This window comes from Phaethon aethereus, assembly GCF_964289735.1.
Source record: "Phaethon aethereus genome assembly, chromosome: 3".
NCBI classification, from domain to species: Eukaryota; Metazoa; Chordata; class Aves; order Phaethontiformes; family Phaethontidae; genus Phaethon; species Phaethon aethereus.
In genome coordinates this window covers 51,844,243-51,861,312 of record NC_138576.1, presented here as the reverse complement: position 1 = coordinate 51,861,312, position 17,070 = coordinate 51,844,243, and the positions used below count along the sequence as shown (strand labels likewise).

The following is a 17,070-nucleotide window of genomic DNA, read 5'->3' as shown; positions in this document are numbered from 1 at the left end:
TTTTCTTTTTCTTTTTTCTTTGTTCTTTATTATTTTTCTTCTTTTTTCCTTCTCTTTTTTCCTTTTTTATTTTTCTCTATTTTTTGTTTCTAAATATTTTTCTTTTTTTCTCTATTTTCCTTTCCCCCCCCCCCCTTTCACCCCTCCCCCCTTTCGCCCCTCTCTCCCGCCCCCCGCCCCCGAGACCCGTTTCCCACCCGCAGGAGGAGCACATTCCCTCGCAGGAGACTATCCGACTCTCTCCAGCCGTGGGGAAACGCACCCCCTTGACCCGCCAAGGCGAAGACGCAGCCTGCCCTCCGCACCCTCGCCGGTCCTTTCCCGTGCCCATGCGGGCCCACGGGAGGCCGAGCCCCGGCGAGGATGGCGAGCGATTGCTCTGGGGCTCCTTGCCCTCGCTCCCCGGGGAGGCAGAGGCTGTCGGGGCGGTGCGGGGCGCGCGGAGGGCCCCTTCCAGCCCCTCGCCGCCCCTCGCTGGGGCGGTGCGCGGGAGTGCTGCTGCCCTCTCCTGGGGGGATACGGGCAGGCCGCGCCGCCCCTGCCCGCCCGCCCGCCGCCCAGCCCGGGGCTGCCCGCGGTGCTGCGGTGCGGGGCCACGCCGTCCCCGGCGCCGGGCAAAGGAGGCTTCGTGGCCGCCGGCTTGGGCCGCAGGTCGCTTAGGGGAGGCAAGCGGCCCCTCGTCCCCGTCTCAGGGCTGCGCTCCCCCGGAGCCACCGGCCGCACGCCTTAGCTTCAGGCTGCCCATGGCGGCGGCCTTGCCAGACGCCGTCCCCGAAGCAGCAGGAGCCGTGCGGGAGGGGCCTGCCGGGCCTCGGCCGACACCTCGGCAGGGCCTGCCTGCTCCGAGGCTGGGCAGCGGGGCCCGGGGAAGGTCCAGCACCCAAACCAGGGCCCTCACCCTGACCAGTTTACAAGTTCAGGCCACGTGGTACATTTTTGCCCACACGCTGTCATTCTGCTGCGTTGTACTCACAACACGGTTTTCATTTGTTTTCACTCCTTGCTCTGAAAGCCATTTCTTCAGAACTGCAGTATTCAGACCACTCAGAGAAGTCAGATGCTCTCTGTTGGGCGCTCTTTGCCTGCCCGGTGGCATCTTCATCATCACCGTTACTGTTGCGTTTTCTCCTGGCAGCACAAATCCATCCTGGACCTGGCAGCACAAATCCATCCTGGACCTTTCCATGCTGTGATGCTGTGACGTTTACTGCACAAGCCAATGCCAGGCGGGCCAGATGACATGGAGCTGGCGGGGCTGGGTACGGCTGGGCGCATGGGGAGCCGGTTCAAGCAGTGCTGAAATCCTTGCGGCTGCCACAGCCGTCACACCACCATCAGCCAGTGCTGCCTCCCATCGCCAGTGCCACGTGTGCAGTACGGAATGAGCTGCAAGACATGGATGGGGCCGTTCCCGCCCGGCTCTCTTATTCTCGAAGACACCACGGTATGGAGTTGCAGGGTTCTGCTCTGCCTCTCTGATGTGTATCTGACCACAGCACTAAGAAACCCAGACTCAGTCAAAAGCCCCTTGAGATGACTGGAGAGGGCTTTAGTGACGTGAGACTGGCACAGGGTCAAGGTCCTTCCAGACAGAGCAGTTATTAGACAGCCTGGCACTAGAGCCCCCGGTGAGGGGCTAACCTTGCTGCTCTGTGCACTCCTCCTGCTCTGGAAGAGTTTCCCTTTGGTGGCTGTGGTTTTATTGAGACGTGGCCATGGGAAAGTTTGGGGCCAGGTGCCAGCAAAGGTGTCCAGCTTGAGATAAAATGTGGGAGGTGCTCTGACTGCTCTGACTGTTCCTCCCTCATCAACTCTGTCTTTGGTTTGAGGATTTTTTTCTACTTGTTGCTGTATTTTCAGCATATTTCAAAGTCACTTCCCATATGACAGATACTTTTAAATCCCATTTTCAGACAAAAAGAGTGTTATCTGGTGTCCTGGTTTCGGCTGGGATAGAGTTAATTTTCTTCCTAGTAGCTGGTATAGGGCTGTGTTTTGGATTTAGGATGAGAACAACGTTGATAACACACTGATGTTTTAGTTGTTGCTGAGCAGTGTTTACACCAAGTCAAGGACTTTTCAGCTTCTCATGCTGGCCTGCCAGCAAGGAGGCTGGGGGGGCACAAGAAGCTGGGGTGGGGCACAGCCAGGACAGCTGAGCCCAACCGGCCAAAGGGATATTCCACACCATACGATGTCATGCTTATATATAAACTAGTGGGAAAGCTGGCCAGGGGCCACTGCTCGGGAGCTGGCTGGGCATCGTTTGGCAGGTGGTGAGCAACCACATTGTGCATCACTTATTATTATTATTACTAGTATTAATATTAGTATTGGTAGTAGTATTAGTAGTATTATTATTTCCTCTTCCCTTTCTGTCCTATTAAACTGTCTTTATCTCACTCCACAAATTTTACTTTTTTTCCCCAATTCTCTCCCTCATCCCACTGCGGGAGGCAGGGAGTGAACAAATGGTTGTGTGGTGTTTAGCTGCCTGCTGGGTTAAACCACAACAGTCCTTTTTGGCGCCCAACATAGGGCTCGAAGGGTTGGCATAATGACAGACCTGACCAGAGCATGTTAAAACAAATTTGTTATAAGCATTTGTTACATTTGTTTAATAGTCGCTCGTCACAACGTTGATTCATTTGCTCTCAGAGTTGATGTGCTTGTTCTCAGGGTTGTGTTATGGAACACCTTACTTGCTGTGTATGTTCCCTGTTGTGCTGTTTATCACCTCTGGGGCCTGGATTAATGTTATCATTCCACTGTATTGTGTAGCACTGGTTTATGCTATGACAAAAATTACTGGTAATGAGACTAATCCGGTGTTTGTACTCAGCATTGCCATCATCTCCATACTTTGGGAACCATCTCTCGGAAACTATTAATGATCACAGTCTTTACCTTTTCTCCTTGGAGAGCCAATCTATGGGGGAGACAAGGAGGGACACTTTCCCCTGCTTCTTCACCTTCCCCTTCTCCTCCAGGCTAGTTACAACAGCTCTTGAGAATTTTGAATATCCTTGGGATGTTCAAACCAGCATGTTCCTATTGCTATGTCTCCTGAATGTGTTTCAGGTCTTGTTTAAGGTTAAACAATTATTTAAGAATACCAGACAGAGATCTGCCCCGAGGCTGGATAGTTATGAGTGGCAGGGTGTGTGGGATAGTATGGGCAAGTACCTAGGAGACTGGGCATCTCCAATGTTTTGGAACTTCAACCTCTGAACAATTGCAGAATCCTGAAAAACTAGTAAAATATTTGGAAAAAGTATGCTGTCACCCTGGCAATTCCAGAGACACACAAATGATTGCAATGTGCTGGGGCCTGGCCCACGCCTACCAACCCCTGTTCAACACTATTCAGTACCCTCAAGGGAAAGAGAAGGTCCCTGGATCTGATGGCAAAATGACAGGAACTGACATTGGTCATTGGTCACTCCAACCCCTGTGACAGGCACTGTGGCTACTCCAACCCCCACAACAGGCACTGCGGTCACTCCAGCCCTGGCGACAGGCACTGCGGCTACTCAAACCCCTGCGACAGGCGCTGTGGTTGTAGCTGAACTGGAGAACCAAACTGTGCCACTGTGAGTCACCCCTATACGCAAGAAGAAATACTGGAAGTCAGCTCATTTAGTAAAGAAAGAAACTCTTCCCTTACTAAGGGAAGAAGTGGACAAGGCAGACTATTCCAAAGCAGGGCCATCATCAGAACAGGAGGAGGAAGAGGCAGAACTCACAAATGAGGTGGTGACCACCCGATCCCTATCCCTGAGTGAGCTGTGAGATAAGCAAAAAGACTTCAGCCATCATCCAGGTGAGTACATTATCACCTGGCTGCTCTGATGTTGAGATAATGGGGCCAGTAGCCTGGAAGTAGAGGGTAGGGAAGACAGGCAGCTGGGATCCCTTTCTAGGGAAATGGACATTGACAAAGCAATTGGAAAAGGGGCACAAGTCCTCAGTCTCTGGAGGCGACTCCTGTCAGGTGTGAAGGAAAGGCATTCCTTCAAGGAAGATGTTATATGTCGCCCAAGCAAGTGGACCACCATGGAGAGAGGTATCCAGTACCTGAAGGAATTAGCTGTGCTGGAAGCGATTTATGATGATCTGAACAATGAGCAGTTATCCAAAGACCCAGACAAAGTCCAGTGCGCATGACCCATGTGGTGAAAGTTTATATGGAATGCACCATCGTTGTATGCCAACTCATTGGCAGTAATGACTTGGAAAGACAGAGAGGCAGCAACGGTGGATAAATTGGCTGGTCAACTCCAGCGATACAGAAAAAGTCTCTCTTCCTCCCTATGGGCCTGCATCTCTGCTGTGGAGAAACTGTCCTGGGAGTTCCAGCAATTCAGAGAGCCCTGCTCCCCACTTGTATGGACCAGTATCAAGCTATTAGGAGTAAGCATTCCTCTGCTCAAGTGAGAGGATATAGGGGGTACACACCACGGGCCACCCTGCGGTTTTACCTGCATGACCACAGAGAGGACAGGAGGAAGTGAGATGGAAAATCTGCGTAGACCTTAGAGGCAAGGGTACATGAGTTGCAAGGAAAAACAATCACAAAAGGAGGTCTTTCAGGAAAATTGCTGCTCAGGTTTCCAGTGGGCAGTTCCCGAGACAGAACAGAAGGGCTAATCTTACTCCTGATCTTAATAAAGGGACTTCTGATTCGTATTTGCAAGAAGTGAGTAACAAATACTTATGACCAGGACTAGAGGGGCCCTGCCTCCATCCAGGCAGAGGAAGGGGACAACTGATTTTATTGGACTGTGTGGATTCAATGGCCTGGCACATCAGAGCCACAGGAGTATAAGGCTCTAGTCAACACTGGTGCGCAGCGGACCCTAATGCCATCAAGCTAGAAAGGGGCAGAACCCACCTGTATTTCTGGAGTGACAGGGGGATCCCAACAGCTGACTGTACTGGAGGCTGAAGTGAGCCTAACTGGGAATGAGTGGCAAAAGCACCCCATTGTGACTGGCCCAGAGGCTCCGTGCATCCTGGGCATAGACTGTCTCAGGAGAGGACACAGTCCCAAAAGGACACTGGTGGGCTTTTGGTATAGCTGCCTTGGAGACGGAGGAAATTAAACAGCTGTCCACCTTGCCCAGTCTCTCAGAGGACCCTTCTGTTGTGGGATTGCTGAAGGTTGAAGAACAACAGGTGCCGATCGCTACCACAACAGTGCACTGGCGGCAATATCGCACCAACAGAGAATCCCTGATCCCCATCCATAAGCTGATTCGTCAATTGGAAAGCCACGGAGTGATCAGCGAGACTTAGTCACCCTTTAACAGCCCCGTATGCCCAGTGCAAAAGTCTAATGGAGAGTGGAGACTGGCAGTAGACTATCGAGGCCTGAATGAAGTTACGCTGCCGCTGAGTGCTGCCGTGCCGGACATGCTACAATTCCAATATGAACTGGGATCAAAGGCAGCCAAGTGGTACGCCACAACTGACATCACTAACGCGTATTTCCTCAATCCCTTTGGCGGCGGAGTGCAGGCCACAGTTTGCTTTCACTTGGAGGGGTGTCCAGTATGCCTGGAACCGACCGCCCCAGGGGTGGAAACATGGCCCTACCAGTTGCCATGGGCTGATCCAGGCTGCACTGGAACAGGGTGAATCTCCGGAACACCTGCGATACATCGATGCCATCATCGTATGGGGCAACACAGCAGAAGAAGTGTTTGAGAAAGGGAAGAAAATAGTCCAAATCCGTCTGAAAGCTGGTTTTGCCAGAACACAAAGTAAGGTCAAGGGACCTGCACAGGAGAGCCAGTTTTAAGAATAAAATGGCAAGATGGACGTCATCAGATCCCAAGGGATGTGATCAACAAAATAACAGCTATGTCTCCACCAGCTAGCAAAAAGGAAACACAAGCTTTCTTAGGCGTTGTGGGTTCTTGGAGAATGTATCTTCCAAATTACAGGCTGATTGTAAGCCCTCTCTATCAAGTGACCCGGAAGAAGAACAATTTTAAATGGGGCCCTGAGCAGTGACAAACCTTTGAACAAATTAAACAGGAAATAGTTCATGCTGTAGCCCTTGGGCCAGCCCAGGCAGGACAAGGTGTTAAAAATGTGCCCTACACCACAGCTGGAGAGAACAGCCCAACCTGGAGCCTCTGGCAGAAAGCACCAGGGGAGACTGGAGGTCAACCCTTAGGGGTTTGGAGTTGGGGATATGGAGGATCCAAGGCCTGTCATACTCCAGCTGACAAAGAGATATTGGCAGCATATGAAGAAGTTTGAGCTGCCTCAGAAGTGGTTGGTACTGAAGCACAGCTCCCCCGGGCACCCCGACTGCCGGTGCTGGGCTGGGTGTTCAAAGGGAGGGTCCCCTCTACACATCATGCACCTGACGCCACGTGGAGTAAGTGGGTCACACTGATCACACAGCGGTCTCGAATAGGGAACCCCAATCACCCAGGAATTTTGGAAGTGATCATGGACTGGCCAGAAGGCAAAGACTTTGGAATATTGCCAGATGAGGAGGTATGCATGCGGAAGAGGCCCCACTGTATAATAAAGTACCAGAAAATGAAAAGCAATATGCCCTGTTCACTGATGAGCCCTGTCGTATTGCAGGAAAACATCAGAGGTGGAAGGCTGCTGCATGGAGTCCTATACGACGAGTTGCAGAAGCTGCTGAAGGACAAGGTGAATCAAGTCAGTTTGCAAAGGTGAAAGCCATCCAGCTGGCTTTAGATATTGCTGAATGAGAAATGGCCAGTACTTTATCTGTACGCTGATTCATGGATGGTGGCAAATGCCCTGTGGGGCTGGCTACAGCCATGGAAGAAGAGCAACTGGCCATGCAGGCATAAACCCATCTGCGTTGCCGCATCGTGGCAAGATATCACTGCCTGGGTAGAGAACCTAGTTGTAAAAGTACGTCGTGTAGATGCCCACGTACCCAAGAGTTCGCCACTGAAGAACATCAAAACAACCAGCAGGTAGATCACGGTGCTAATATTGAAGTGTCTCAGGTGGATCTGGACTGGCAATAAGGGTGAATAGTTTGTAGGTCGGTGGGCCCATGAGACCTCAGGACATCAAGGAAGACATGCAACATATAGATGGGCTCGTGATCGAGGGGTGGACTTGACCATGGACACTATTGCACAGGTTATCCATGAACGAGATACATGTGCTGCAATCAAGCAAGCCAAGCGGTTAAAGCCTCTCTGGTGTGGAGGACAATGGCTGAAATATCAATGTGGGGAGGCCTGGCAGATTGGCTGTTTCACACTCCCACAAACTCGCCAAGGCAAGCGCCATGTGCTCACAATGGTGGAAGCAACCACTCGATGGCTGGAAACATATTCCGTGCCCCATGCCACTGCCCGGAACACTATCCTGGGCCTTGAAAAACAAGACTTACGGCGACATGACACCCCAGAAGGAATCAAGTCAGATGACGGGACTTATTTCTGAAACTACCTCATAGGCACCTGGGCCAACGAGCACGGCATTGAGCAGGTGTATCGTATCCCCTGTCATGCACCAGCCTCTGGAAAAATCGAACGATACAGTGGACTGTTAAAGACTACACTGGGAGCAAAGGGCAGTGGGACATTCAAACGTTGGCATAAACATTTAGCAAAAGCCACCTGGTTAGTCAACCAGGGATCTGCTGGTCAGGCTGCTCCTGCCCAGTCAAGACTTTTACGTACTGTAGAAGGGGTTAAAGTCCCCGTGGTGCCCTGTTGTGCTTTAACCTGGCAGGCACCTAAACACCACACAGCTGTTTGCTCACTCCCCATCCCCATCAGCAGGATGGGGGAAGAGAATCGGGAAAAATGAGTAAAATTCATCGGTTGAGATAAAGACAGTTCAATAGGACAGAAAAAAAAAAGTAATAATGATAACATTAATGATAAAAGAATATACAAAGCAAGTGATGCACAGCTCATCACCAAGTGACTGATGCTCAGTCAGCTCCTGAGCCACAGCACCTCCCAGGCCAACTCCAGTATATAAACTCCTCCAGTTCATATACTGGGCATGACGTCATATGGCATGGCATACCCCTTTGGCCAGTTCGGGTCAGCTGTCCTGGCCGTGCCCTCTCCCAGCGCAGCCCCCGCCTCCTCGCTGGCAGGCCGGAGCATGGGAAGCTGGACACTCCTTGACTGCTCAGCAACAACTGAAAACATCAGTACGTTGTCAATATTACTTTCATCCCAAATCCAAACCGCAGCGCCATACCAGCTACCGGGAGGAAAATTAACTCCGGCCGGTTCGGTCGGGAGTGACCGAGCGGCTGTTTGGCGTTTAGGTGCCTGCCGCGTTAAACCACACCACCTGGCTGAAATGTATGGCATAGAAACTGCGCTCCCCATGGAGCAGAACGTGTCCCGAGCAGGTACGACCCCCGGGCAGTGCAACCCCGCACCCGCGCCCGAGGAGGCCCCAGCGCCACTCCCCGCCCGCCCTCGGGGCCGGCCCAGCGCCCCCTTCCCCGCCCCCTCCCCACCGAGACCAATGAGCGGCGGTGCCTCGTGGCGGAGGCGGGTCGTTTCCCGGCGCGGCGCTTCCGGTTTGTCGGCGCGGCTGCCATGGCGCCGCTGGCTGCTGTTGTTCTGCTGCTGCCCGCGCTGGCTCTCGCCTTTGGCCCCGCTGTCGGGGAGGCGCGCCGGCCCCTGGCGTTGGAAGCGCTGGGCGAGGCGGAGGAGTTGGCGGAGGAGCTGTGGGGCGCGGGGCTGCCCGGCGACCTGCCCGAGCTCGAGCCGGAGTGCCGCCGCCTCCTCGCCGCCTTCGCAGAGGGAAGCGCGGCGCTGACGGGCTGCCTGGGCCGCCGCGCCCGCCCGGTGCGGCTCTGCCAGGCCTGCCACCGCCACTACCGCCGCCTCCTCGCACAGTACGGCAACATCGCCCGCGCCGTCGGGGTGCGTCCGCGGGGCTGGGGCGGGGCTGGCCGGGCGGGCGAAGCGGGGCTGCGAGGCTGCCCGGGGCGGGGGCCCGGCCTGCGGCCCTCCCCACACCGGTGCCGGGTTGGGGGGCCCGGGCTGTTTCCTTAAGGCTTCCAGTCATGTGAGTTCTGTACCAGAGCACGGTCGGGCCCAGCGCCAGCGGGCGCCGGGCGCTGGGGAAGGCAGTTGGGTCTCGCCCCGAGACACCTGCTGCTTCACCCTGCCCTGCGGCCCGACAGCGAGTGTCTCGCCCGGCTCCGTGCGGAGAGCAAAGAGAGGCAGTGTCGGTTAGGCCAGGCCTGGGTGCGGCTGGTGGTGTGACCTCTGACACAACTGCGGTGAGCGAGCCACCTGTGTTTTGGGTAAGCGGGTCTCCACCCTGTGAAGGTCAGTTCCTATGCTCAAAGCCCCACTGGACGTGTAAGGTGGTTTAATGGAGGCTGGGAATGTTTGGGAAGCACTGCTGCTGGTGATGGCTGCCTTTTGCTGCCTGGTGTTGTGGCATGGTTAGGGGCAAGTAGCTCTACTTGGAGAAAAAAAAAATCTTTGCTGCTCTTTGCAAGTGGAAAAACTTGAGTTGTTCTTGCTGATGGAGCAATACCTAAAGCAGCATTCTGGCTTGCAAGGTCGTTGTTGTATAGCACTAATGAGGAACACTGACAGGGCTTAGTTGCCCAGCACTTCTTGGAAAATCGATGGTCTCTGAAGCTGTGGCGAGTGATGCATGTTATCTGTGGGGAGCCATATCACAGTGTTCTTGGCTCCAAATCTGGTAGGAGTGTGTGGCAGCAAGCTAGCAGTCCTGAGCGCTGCTCTGTCGACCCCACCAGTGGGAAACCTTGACTGAAACCTTGACTGAAACAGGGTCTTCTGTTTACATTCTCCAGACTCTTGATCATATTCTTTTTTGTTGTTTCTTAGTGTTGGAGGTGGTTCATTACTAGTATTGTGTGTTCTCATCCAGTTTATCCATTTGTAAAAGTTAGTCCCTGGGGTGACATGAGGATGACAGTAGTGGATCAGACCATAGGACCTTTGTCCATTCTCTGATGATGGCTAGAAGTGGGAGCCCTGGTAAGAGTACAGGCAGAGAGCAAGTTTATAGCAGTGCATCCCCTGCATTGTGCTTCCAGTCTTGGGATTTCTGAATCTGTATTTAGAATCGATACTGACAAGAAAAGTCTAGTGCTCTTTAAACCCAGATAAACTTCTGGTGCAGCAATGTTGTGCTGCAAACCATTTCACCATTTGGTTATCTGTTTTGTGAAATAGTATGACTTTCTGGTTTTGATGCGTTGACCACTCCAGTGCTTGTATTGGAAAAGTGCATGGATGTTCATTTGGTAATTGTCCTTTCCAGGGTGAACATCTAGACAGTGGTTTAATTTGTTTTAATTAACCAAATTTAATTTGGTTTAATTTTGTTTAATTTTCAAACCTGTAGTCTGTTTGTTTGTTTCTCATTATGGAAACTGTTTCATACCAGTGACTAAGTAATATGAAAGTGAGGAATTGAGCATGTAATTTTCTTGGGCACTTTCAGGATGATGTTTTGGCTAGGATTAGGTTGCCAAACATATCCCAGTACTTAGAATGTGTATGAACTCATTGCAGCTGCTGTTCTTGAGTACTGGCAGCCTGGGAGGGCTGGTCCAGTGTGTCATCTGGAAGACACATCTGTATTAGAGAGTGTTTGGCTTTCCTTCTGTGTGTGTATCAACTAACCAAGTAAATAAAGAAGGTGACTTCTTGCAACCTCAATCCATGATTGCAAGTAATCAGATGCCTGATGTTTTTATCTTTGCCGTCCTGCAATAGTTAAAGTGCAATGTGAAAGAAGCAGCCAAGTTAAGTTTTGGATATCTCTGAAATGTAAAATCCTCCTCATTAGGCTTACTAAGTTAGGCAAGCAAAGGAACGATACAGGTCTACTTGATTCAGTTTTGGATTTTAAATGCTTTTTTCCTACTTGTGAGCCCAGCTGGTGAGGAAGTTTCACAGTTAAAGGCCTTCATGAAGCAACCAGAGAGGTTCCCGCTTAAACAACTTTCTTGCATATCTGTTTGTAATTTAGTAGAAATGAAAGCGGGTGAATGTAGGAGTTACCAGATGTGGCAATATTCAACTTCTGCAGTTGAGTCTCCACTTCTTATTTAAAAAGTAAACTTGTTTTAACAGAGAAGCAGAAACTCGATCTCTCATAAAACTCTGTAAGGAACATGTTTCTCGTTAAAGAGATTATGTTCTCATATCTCCTGTGTCCCTTATCAAAGAGGCATTTGGCAACTTTGGTAATTTTGAGGAGTGCTTAAGTCAATTTAGCAGACAGAAACCAGGACCTAGCGCACAGGAGTCAGCTGACTGGACGTCATGGTTTCATATCTGGTTTGAGCAAAAAAATAAAGCTTTGAAGGAGAAAAACTGTTCTGAATTCTGATAGGGGTATTGCCTGTTTATTCTGTAACTGCTTTTATAGTTGCTCTGCATTTTTCTTTTTTTATTAACTTAGTCCAAGAATAAGTTGTTGTAAGAGTTGTGCCAGTGCCTGCTTTGAGGGCGGGGTGCATTGGGTGGCTTGCTAAGACAGGTGAGCTTGGTACCTACGTATGGGGAGGATGAGAGCCTGGCCTCATCACAGGCTCGGGGAAGTGGCTGCGGGCGCTGCTTTGCAGAGGACTGCGTTCCTGGTATTGCTGCATCGCGCGGAAGTTTGCTGCTGATACAGTACGTTGGTACAGTGGTTTTGGATGTTGTTTTCTGTTGTTTGGGTTTCTTTTGTTTTGAGGCCAGTTTATTGGTTCAACTCCCTCAAATTTTCCTTCAGCCTAATGTGAATGACCCTGTCCTCCTCTCTGGCTGCACGTGTCTGGAGCTGGCTCCTGGGGCCAGGATAAGTGGCCATGGATAAGTATGAGCTACCTGGTAGAGGAGGCCTTCTCTCTCTGCTTGCACTTTTTTTTTTTTTTTTGCAGTCATGTATTTTTGACTGACTTGCATGCAGCCCTAGAAGGTCTTCAAAGACCATGTACAGTAAACTGTGTTGCTCAGAGTATGAACTGGAGGATCAAGAGATTTTTATTGTTCTGTAAATTCTGCTCAGCCTATTCTAGAAAAAACGATGTGATGCATTGTGATTGTTTAGCTGTACTTGCCTAAAATACATTTAAATATTTTCTCATTGTTTTTAACACTTGATTTTTGTGTGTGTGTATGTTGTTGTTTCCTTTTTCTTCTAGAATTCCTCTGAGAGCCACAATTGTGCCAAAAGCATCTTGACCTCAGACAGGCTGCAGATAGTTGTGACACTTTCAGAGTTCTTTAATGAAACCTGGGAGGCAGCCAACTGTGCAAGTACGTGACTCATTCTGTAGCTTTCATGCTACTGTTATGACTTAGCCCCTAAAATTTGCATAGATCAGAAATGCATGTATTAGTTTAAATACAGTCAGTAGATAACACAAAAATCCTAAACTAGAGCCACTCCAATGAAAGGTACAAGAGCTTTTTATTCTGTAACGGACACTGCCAAAATCTGAGAGCAGTAGTCTTGTTGGAAAACTTAGTTGTTACATTTCTTTTAGCCTGTTCTTTCAAAAGGTAGTATTGCTGGTTTTCTTTGTGATCTACAGACCTTGCTGGAGACTTTCCTTAGCTTCATTGTGGTTTCTTCTGTTTTTCTGTCTTCCCACTTTTTAATAAACTTAGATAAGAACCTTTCCCTTGTTTGTTAATAAAGTCAGTAACTCTGGGATGTTTACACATTGAACAGTATCTACCTCCACAACCATGCTTTTGATTTCATTTTACGGGTGGAGGGTGTCGAAGTCTGTCCCTGTATCCCACATGCTGATGGTGCTGTGCCATGCTTACAGCTGAACTGTGGCTTTTTGCCATTCCCCTGGTGTGGGAAGTGGGACCCTACGTGAGTAGGTGCACTAGAAAACAGAGGGAATAGCACTATGGAGTTGAGTGTGAAAGATCCTGGGTTTGTTGCAGAGCCCCTTGAGATCCCAGAAAAGTTTGTTTTCATTTGTGAATCTGGGCTCTGTGAGGGCTGGAAAGGTGGTGCAGGAGGAGCTCTGTGGTCTGTGCTGTCCTGAGCTTGTACCCTGTGTGCTGCCTGCCCAGGGTCCAGCTGAACGCTTGCCCTCAGCACCGATGGTGCTTCCTTGTTTCAGGAGACTTTTCTAGGATGTTGGCTTGCTATCCCGGTGCTGTTGTTGAACATCTACATTCCCAAGCCACTGTTTTCAAGGGTCTGTCTGGTTAGAGCACCTGAAGTGGGGTGGGATGGACAGAAGCAGTAACATGGTAGGGTTGAGCCTATGACTGGGAAGAAAGCCCCAGAGCTCCCCTCAAAGCTGGTGAAATGGTCAGCTCTTTTCTTAAACGGTAATAACCTACACTCTGCTTCTGCTGTTGTGTTTGTGGTCTAGCTGTTTTGTGGATGCTCTGTTTCATCTCCATTGCTGATGCTTCTGCTTTCACATAATGGCTGTTACTGTTGCTGGGCAAAGCCAGGTTTGTAGGGTAGAAAATAAAAGTAATGCCTTGTTTTACCTTGAAGTCCAAAGATAATTCAGACCCCCTCTTCAGAAAGCTCTTGATGATAGTCTTCATCTTTCACTTAATCAAGGCCAATTAATTCTGAAAGACGTTCTCGATGAAGAGTTGTCTCAGACCTGCTGACCTATCAATGGCAGGCAGATAAGGAAACCACAGTGTTGACTAGACCTGTCTTTTATAGTTGAGAGCTCTTTTTGCAGGAGTGGAGTGTCTGGGGCTTATCAGCTATAGAAATGTTAGAAATTAGAATATCCTGATGTTTTTCTTTCTCTTTGACAGATTGTTTAAAGAACAGCAGTGAGGGATTGTCAAATTCTACTGTAGAATTCTTGGATTTATTCAATAAATCTCTGACATGTTTTGAACATAACCTTCAGGTATTTATACTGTATATTTAAGAGAAGCACTAAATCCTCTAATTGCTAGCAAAATCGTATTTATGCTGAATAAACTGCAGATATGTATTAGGCAAACAAACTGCGGGTGAGTTTGTGAATTTTAGGCAGATAAAGCAATGATCTGTAAAACACAGATGTCTACAGATTGAGAGCCTAAAATGAATTCTAATTGATATTCACCTTGACTTCATTTTGTATGTAATTGCGATGTTACTTCATGTCAGAATTTCTGAATTCACAATACTTGATAATTATATAGTAAGAAACATATCTGCATGCTGCAAGTCTCTTTCTACCTCTTTGGAGAACCGTTGTCTTCTGACTTAACAATTCGGTCTTTAAATAGCCTTTTGATAGTATAGACTAGTTCAGAAAGACCAGTACCTTAAATAATTGTAACAGTTCTTTTGACTAATAAAATTATGGGTAGATGAAGTTTGGCAATATTGCAAAGGCACTTAGTGAAATAAATGTGGTAATTGTCCTCAAAGAAAATGCCCTAAGTAGCCTAAGAAACTGCGCATATTTCATTTTCAGTTGGAAACTGGCCAAGTTCTGGGATCATTCAACGGTAAAAATGGGAAATGATGGGTATGAGACAATCTCTGAGGAAACAGTCTGCTTTTTTTATTATTAATGATTTCTAGAAAATGTGCCTTTATAAGCCCTGGCTGGGAGCAGTGTGGGCTGGCCTATTGATCAGTTCAAGTGCCTGGACTAGAACTTAACCCAGTGGTCAGTGGGTAGCTAATACAACCATTACTGGGATGAAATACCTTTAGAGATTGTAGTTTTGTTTTCAGGTGTGTTGTATTTGCATTCAGGGGTGGTGAAGGCCACAAAGGACAAGGATTACTTAGTATAGCAAAGTCTGTCCCTGTCAGTACAGCTCAGCAGTAACAACAGTTACTTGTTAGGTATGGGCAAATGAAAAACAAAACACAGTATTAAGGAACCTGATCTCTGGCTCCAGAATAACATTTAATTACTAGTAACTCTTTTTTTGTCCTTCTGGGAACTGGTACTTTAAAATTAAGTGTTTAAAAAAAAAAAAAAAAAGCTGCTAGTTCAGGGAACAGTTTGAGATGCATAATCTGCAGGAAGTGGATCCTGTCCCTAGTGAATTAGGGTTGGTCCCTTTTCCTCCTACATTCTTATGTGAGTTGTCTGTCTGGGCCTCTACTCAATCTAGGATGCTAGAAATCTGGATTTTGGTTCAAACTTGACTCTATTTTTACTTTTTTTTTTTATAATGCCTTAAGGCTTTGTATGAATGCTGTTTTATAACCCTAGGGACAAACCACCTATCTGTCACCAAATAACTACACAGAAGTGTGTAAAAACTGCAATGAAACCTACAAAATGTTGAATGACCTGTATAACGACTTGCAAAGGCTGAACAGGCAAGGTGGTGAGTCTGGGCACTCCGCGCACTTGTGTATCGATGTGGAAGATGCAGTAAGTATTTATTAATACTCACCAGGAAGACCTTATCATGGGGGTCTTTACTAATTCCCTAGTTACTTCCCTTTCGGTGTGGGACAGTATGGGCAGCAGTGCCTTTGGCAGGCTGATGTCCCATGGGGGGGAAGTTAGCTTGGTGAGGCTGTCTTGCTAGGTCCTGTGCTCAGTCAGTGCAGCAGGAGCGTGGCTGAAGCTCCTGATCACCCGAGTGTATTCCAGTTTGCGTAGCTGCACTTTAATTTCTTGTTACTGTGAAGGGGATGGATTTAAAAAAAACAAAAACCAAAAAACTCTTTATCTTCTGGCTTTTAATGTGAAGCTTTACTGCTATTATTCTAGCCAGTGTAATAATTGATTCCTTATTACAGCAGCTGTTTCCAGGGGTCCTCAGAATTGGCAACGTATGTTTGGAAAAAGCTGTGTTATATTGTGGGGTTTTAAGCGCTTGGGCAAAAAGACTTCTGTCAAAAGTATGGGATTAGCCCTGTCTCCACAGGCTGTCAGTGAGTTCTCTGGGAAACAGGCATATGGCAGTGTCTGCAGTGTATCTGAGTATGCTCTGTTTTTGAAGCTTGTAAAAGATTTGATGTGAAATCTTGGCTCCGTTTAAATGGCCTGTTTTTACATTTCCAGGGATTTGATTGCTTTTGGGGTGAGATCTGTTAAAGTGTTGTTTTCTGAGGTCATATTTGAACACTTGAATGTCTTGAGGCCTGAGTGTTTGCCATGCTGTAGAGCAAAAATGCACGTGCTTGCTTTCACGGCTTGCTTATGTTTTTGTTTTAGATGAACATCACTCGGAAGCTTTGGAGCAGGACTTTCAACTGTTCTGTTCCCTGCAGTGATACAGTCCCAGTGATTGCAGTTTCATCCTTTATCCTCTTCCTACCTATTGTTTTTTATCTTAGTAGCTTCCTCCACTCAAAGCAGAAGAAACGGATACTCATTTTGCGTAAGTGATGGTGCTGGCAATTTCACTGTTAGAGCTGGGTGATGCCAGGGACTTGCTTGGCTCTTGTGGGAGGGGGGGCCCGGCTAGATCTGCCTGCAGCTGTGCTGACGGCGCTAATAGCCACTATTAGTCTGCTGCTGTCCCCTGAAGAAGGATAGTAAAGAGCTTCAGCCATATCTTTTCATTAAAGTTTCTGGACGTGAACAGAAAGCTGTTTGCAAGTCTGTGTCGGATAAATAGTGGGAGTGGAGAGACTAGTTTTGTGGAATTCTTTGTGTTTAATTTTCATATAATTTTTCCCTTTCTAGCCAAGCGCATCCAGTCAAATGCCAGTCTTGTGAACATCCAAGAAAAATACAGCTGAGCTGCAAAACAAAACCTGAGAACTGCTGCTAGTATACAGTGGGTACAATTGTATTGGAATGAGGCCGGCACAAAAGAGGAGTTAATTATGGTTTAGTGTAATGATACAGAGCAACACAAGTTAAACAAAATGCAGTCTGACTTCTAAGCGAGGATATTAACAAACATGACAAGGCAGGGCTGTGTGACACTGTATGGACTCTGGTTTGGAAAAATCTGTGGGTTCTTTCAGTCTCAGGCTGAAGCTGGTGTTTTTCTGTTTCTAAGCTTTTGTACTTCTCATCAATAGAATAGCTACACTTTCCCTGCATGTTTTTTTTTTCCTCTTTGATTTATCGTATTTGTTTCACAGAAAACTGAGATTCTGAATCTTTTTGAGGTGACTTTCATAGAC

The 17,070-nt window shown here is 48.3% G+C and overlaps 1 protein-coding gene across 1 annotated transcript; it reads left to right on the top strand.

The window, feature by feature from the left end:
- Nucleotides 1–8,311: 8,311 nt before the first annotated feature.
- On the top strand, nt 8,312–16,677 carry OSTM1 (osteoclastogenesis associated transmembrane protein 1; the record flags this gene model as incomplete). The annotated part of the gene is made up of 6 exons (XM_081997258.1): nt 8,312–8,909; nt 12,170–12,284; nt 13,779–13,876; nt 15,191–15,355; nt 16,148–16,313; nt 16,622–16,677. The coding sequence occupies exons 1-6, from the start codon at nt 8,580–8,582 to the stop codon at nt 16,675–16,677; spliced, it is 930 nt and encodes a 309-aa protein (XP_081853384.1). The 5' UTR covers nt 8,312–8,579.
- Nucleotides 16,678–17,070: the final 393 nt, after the last annotated feature.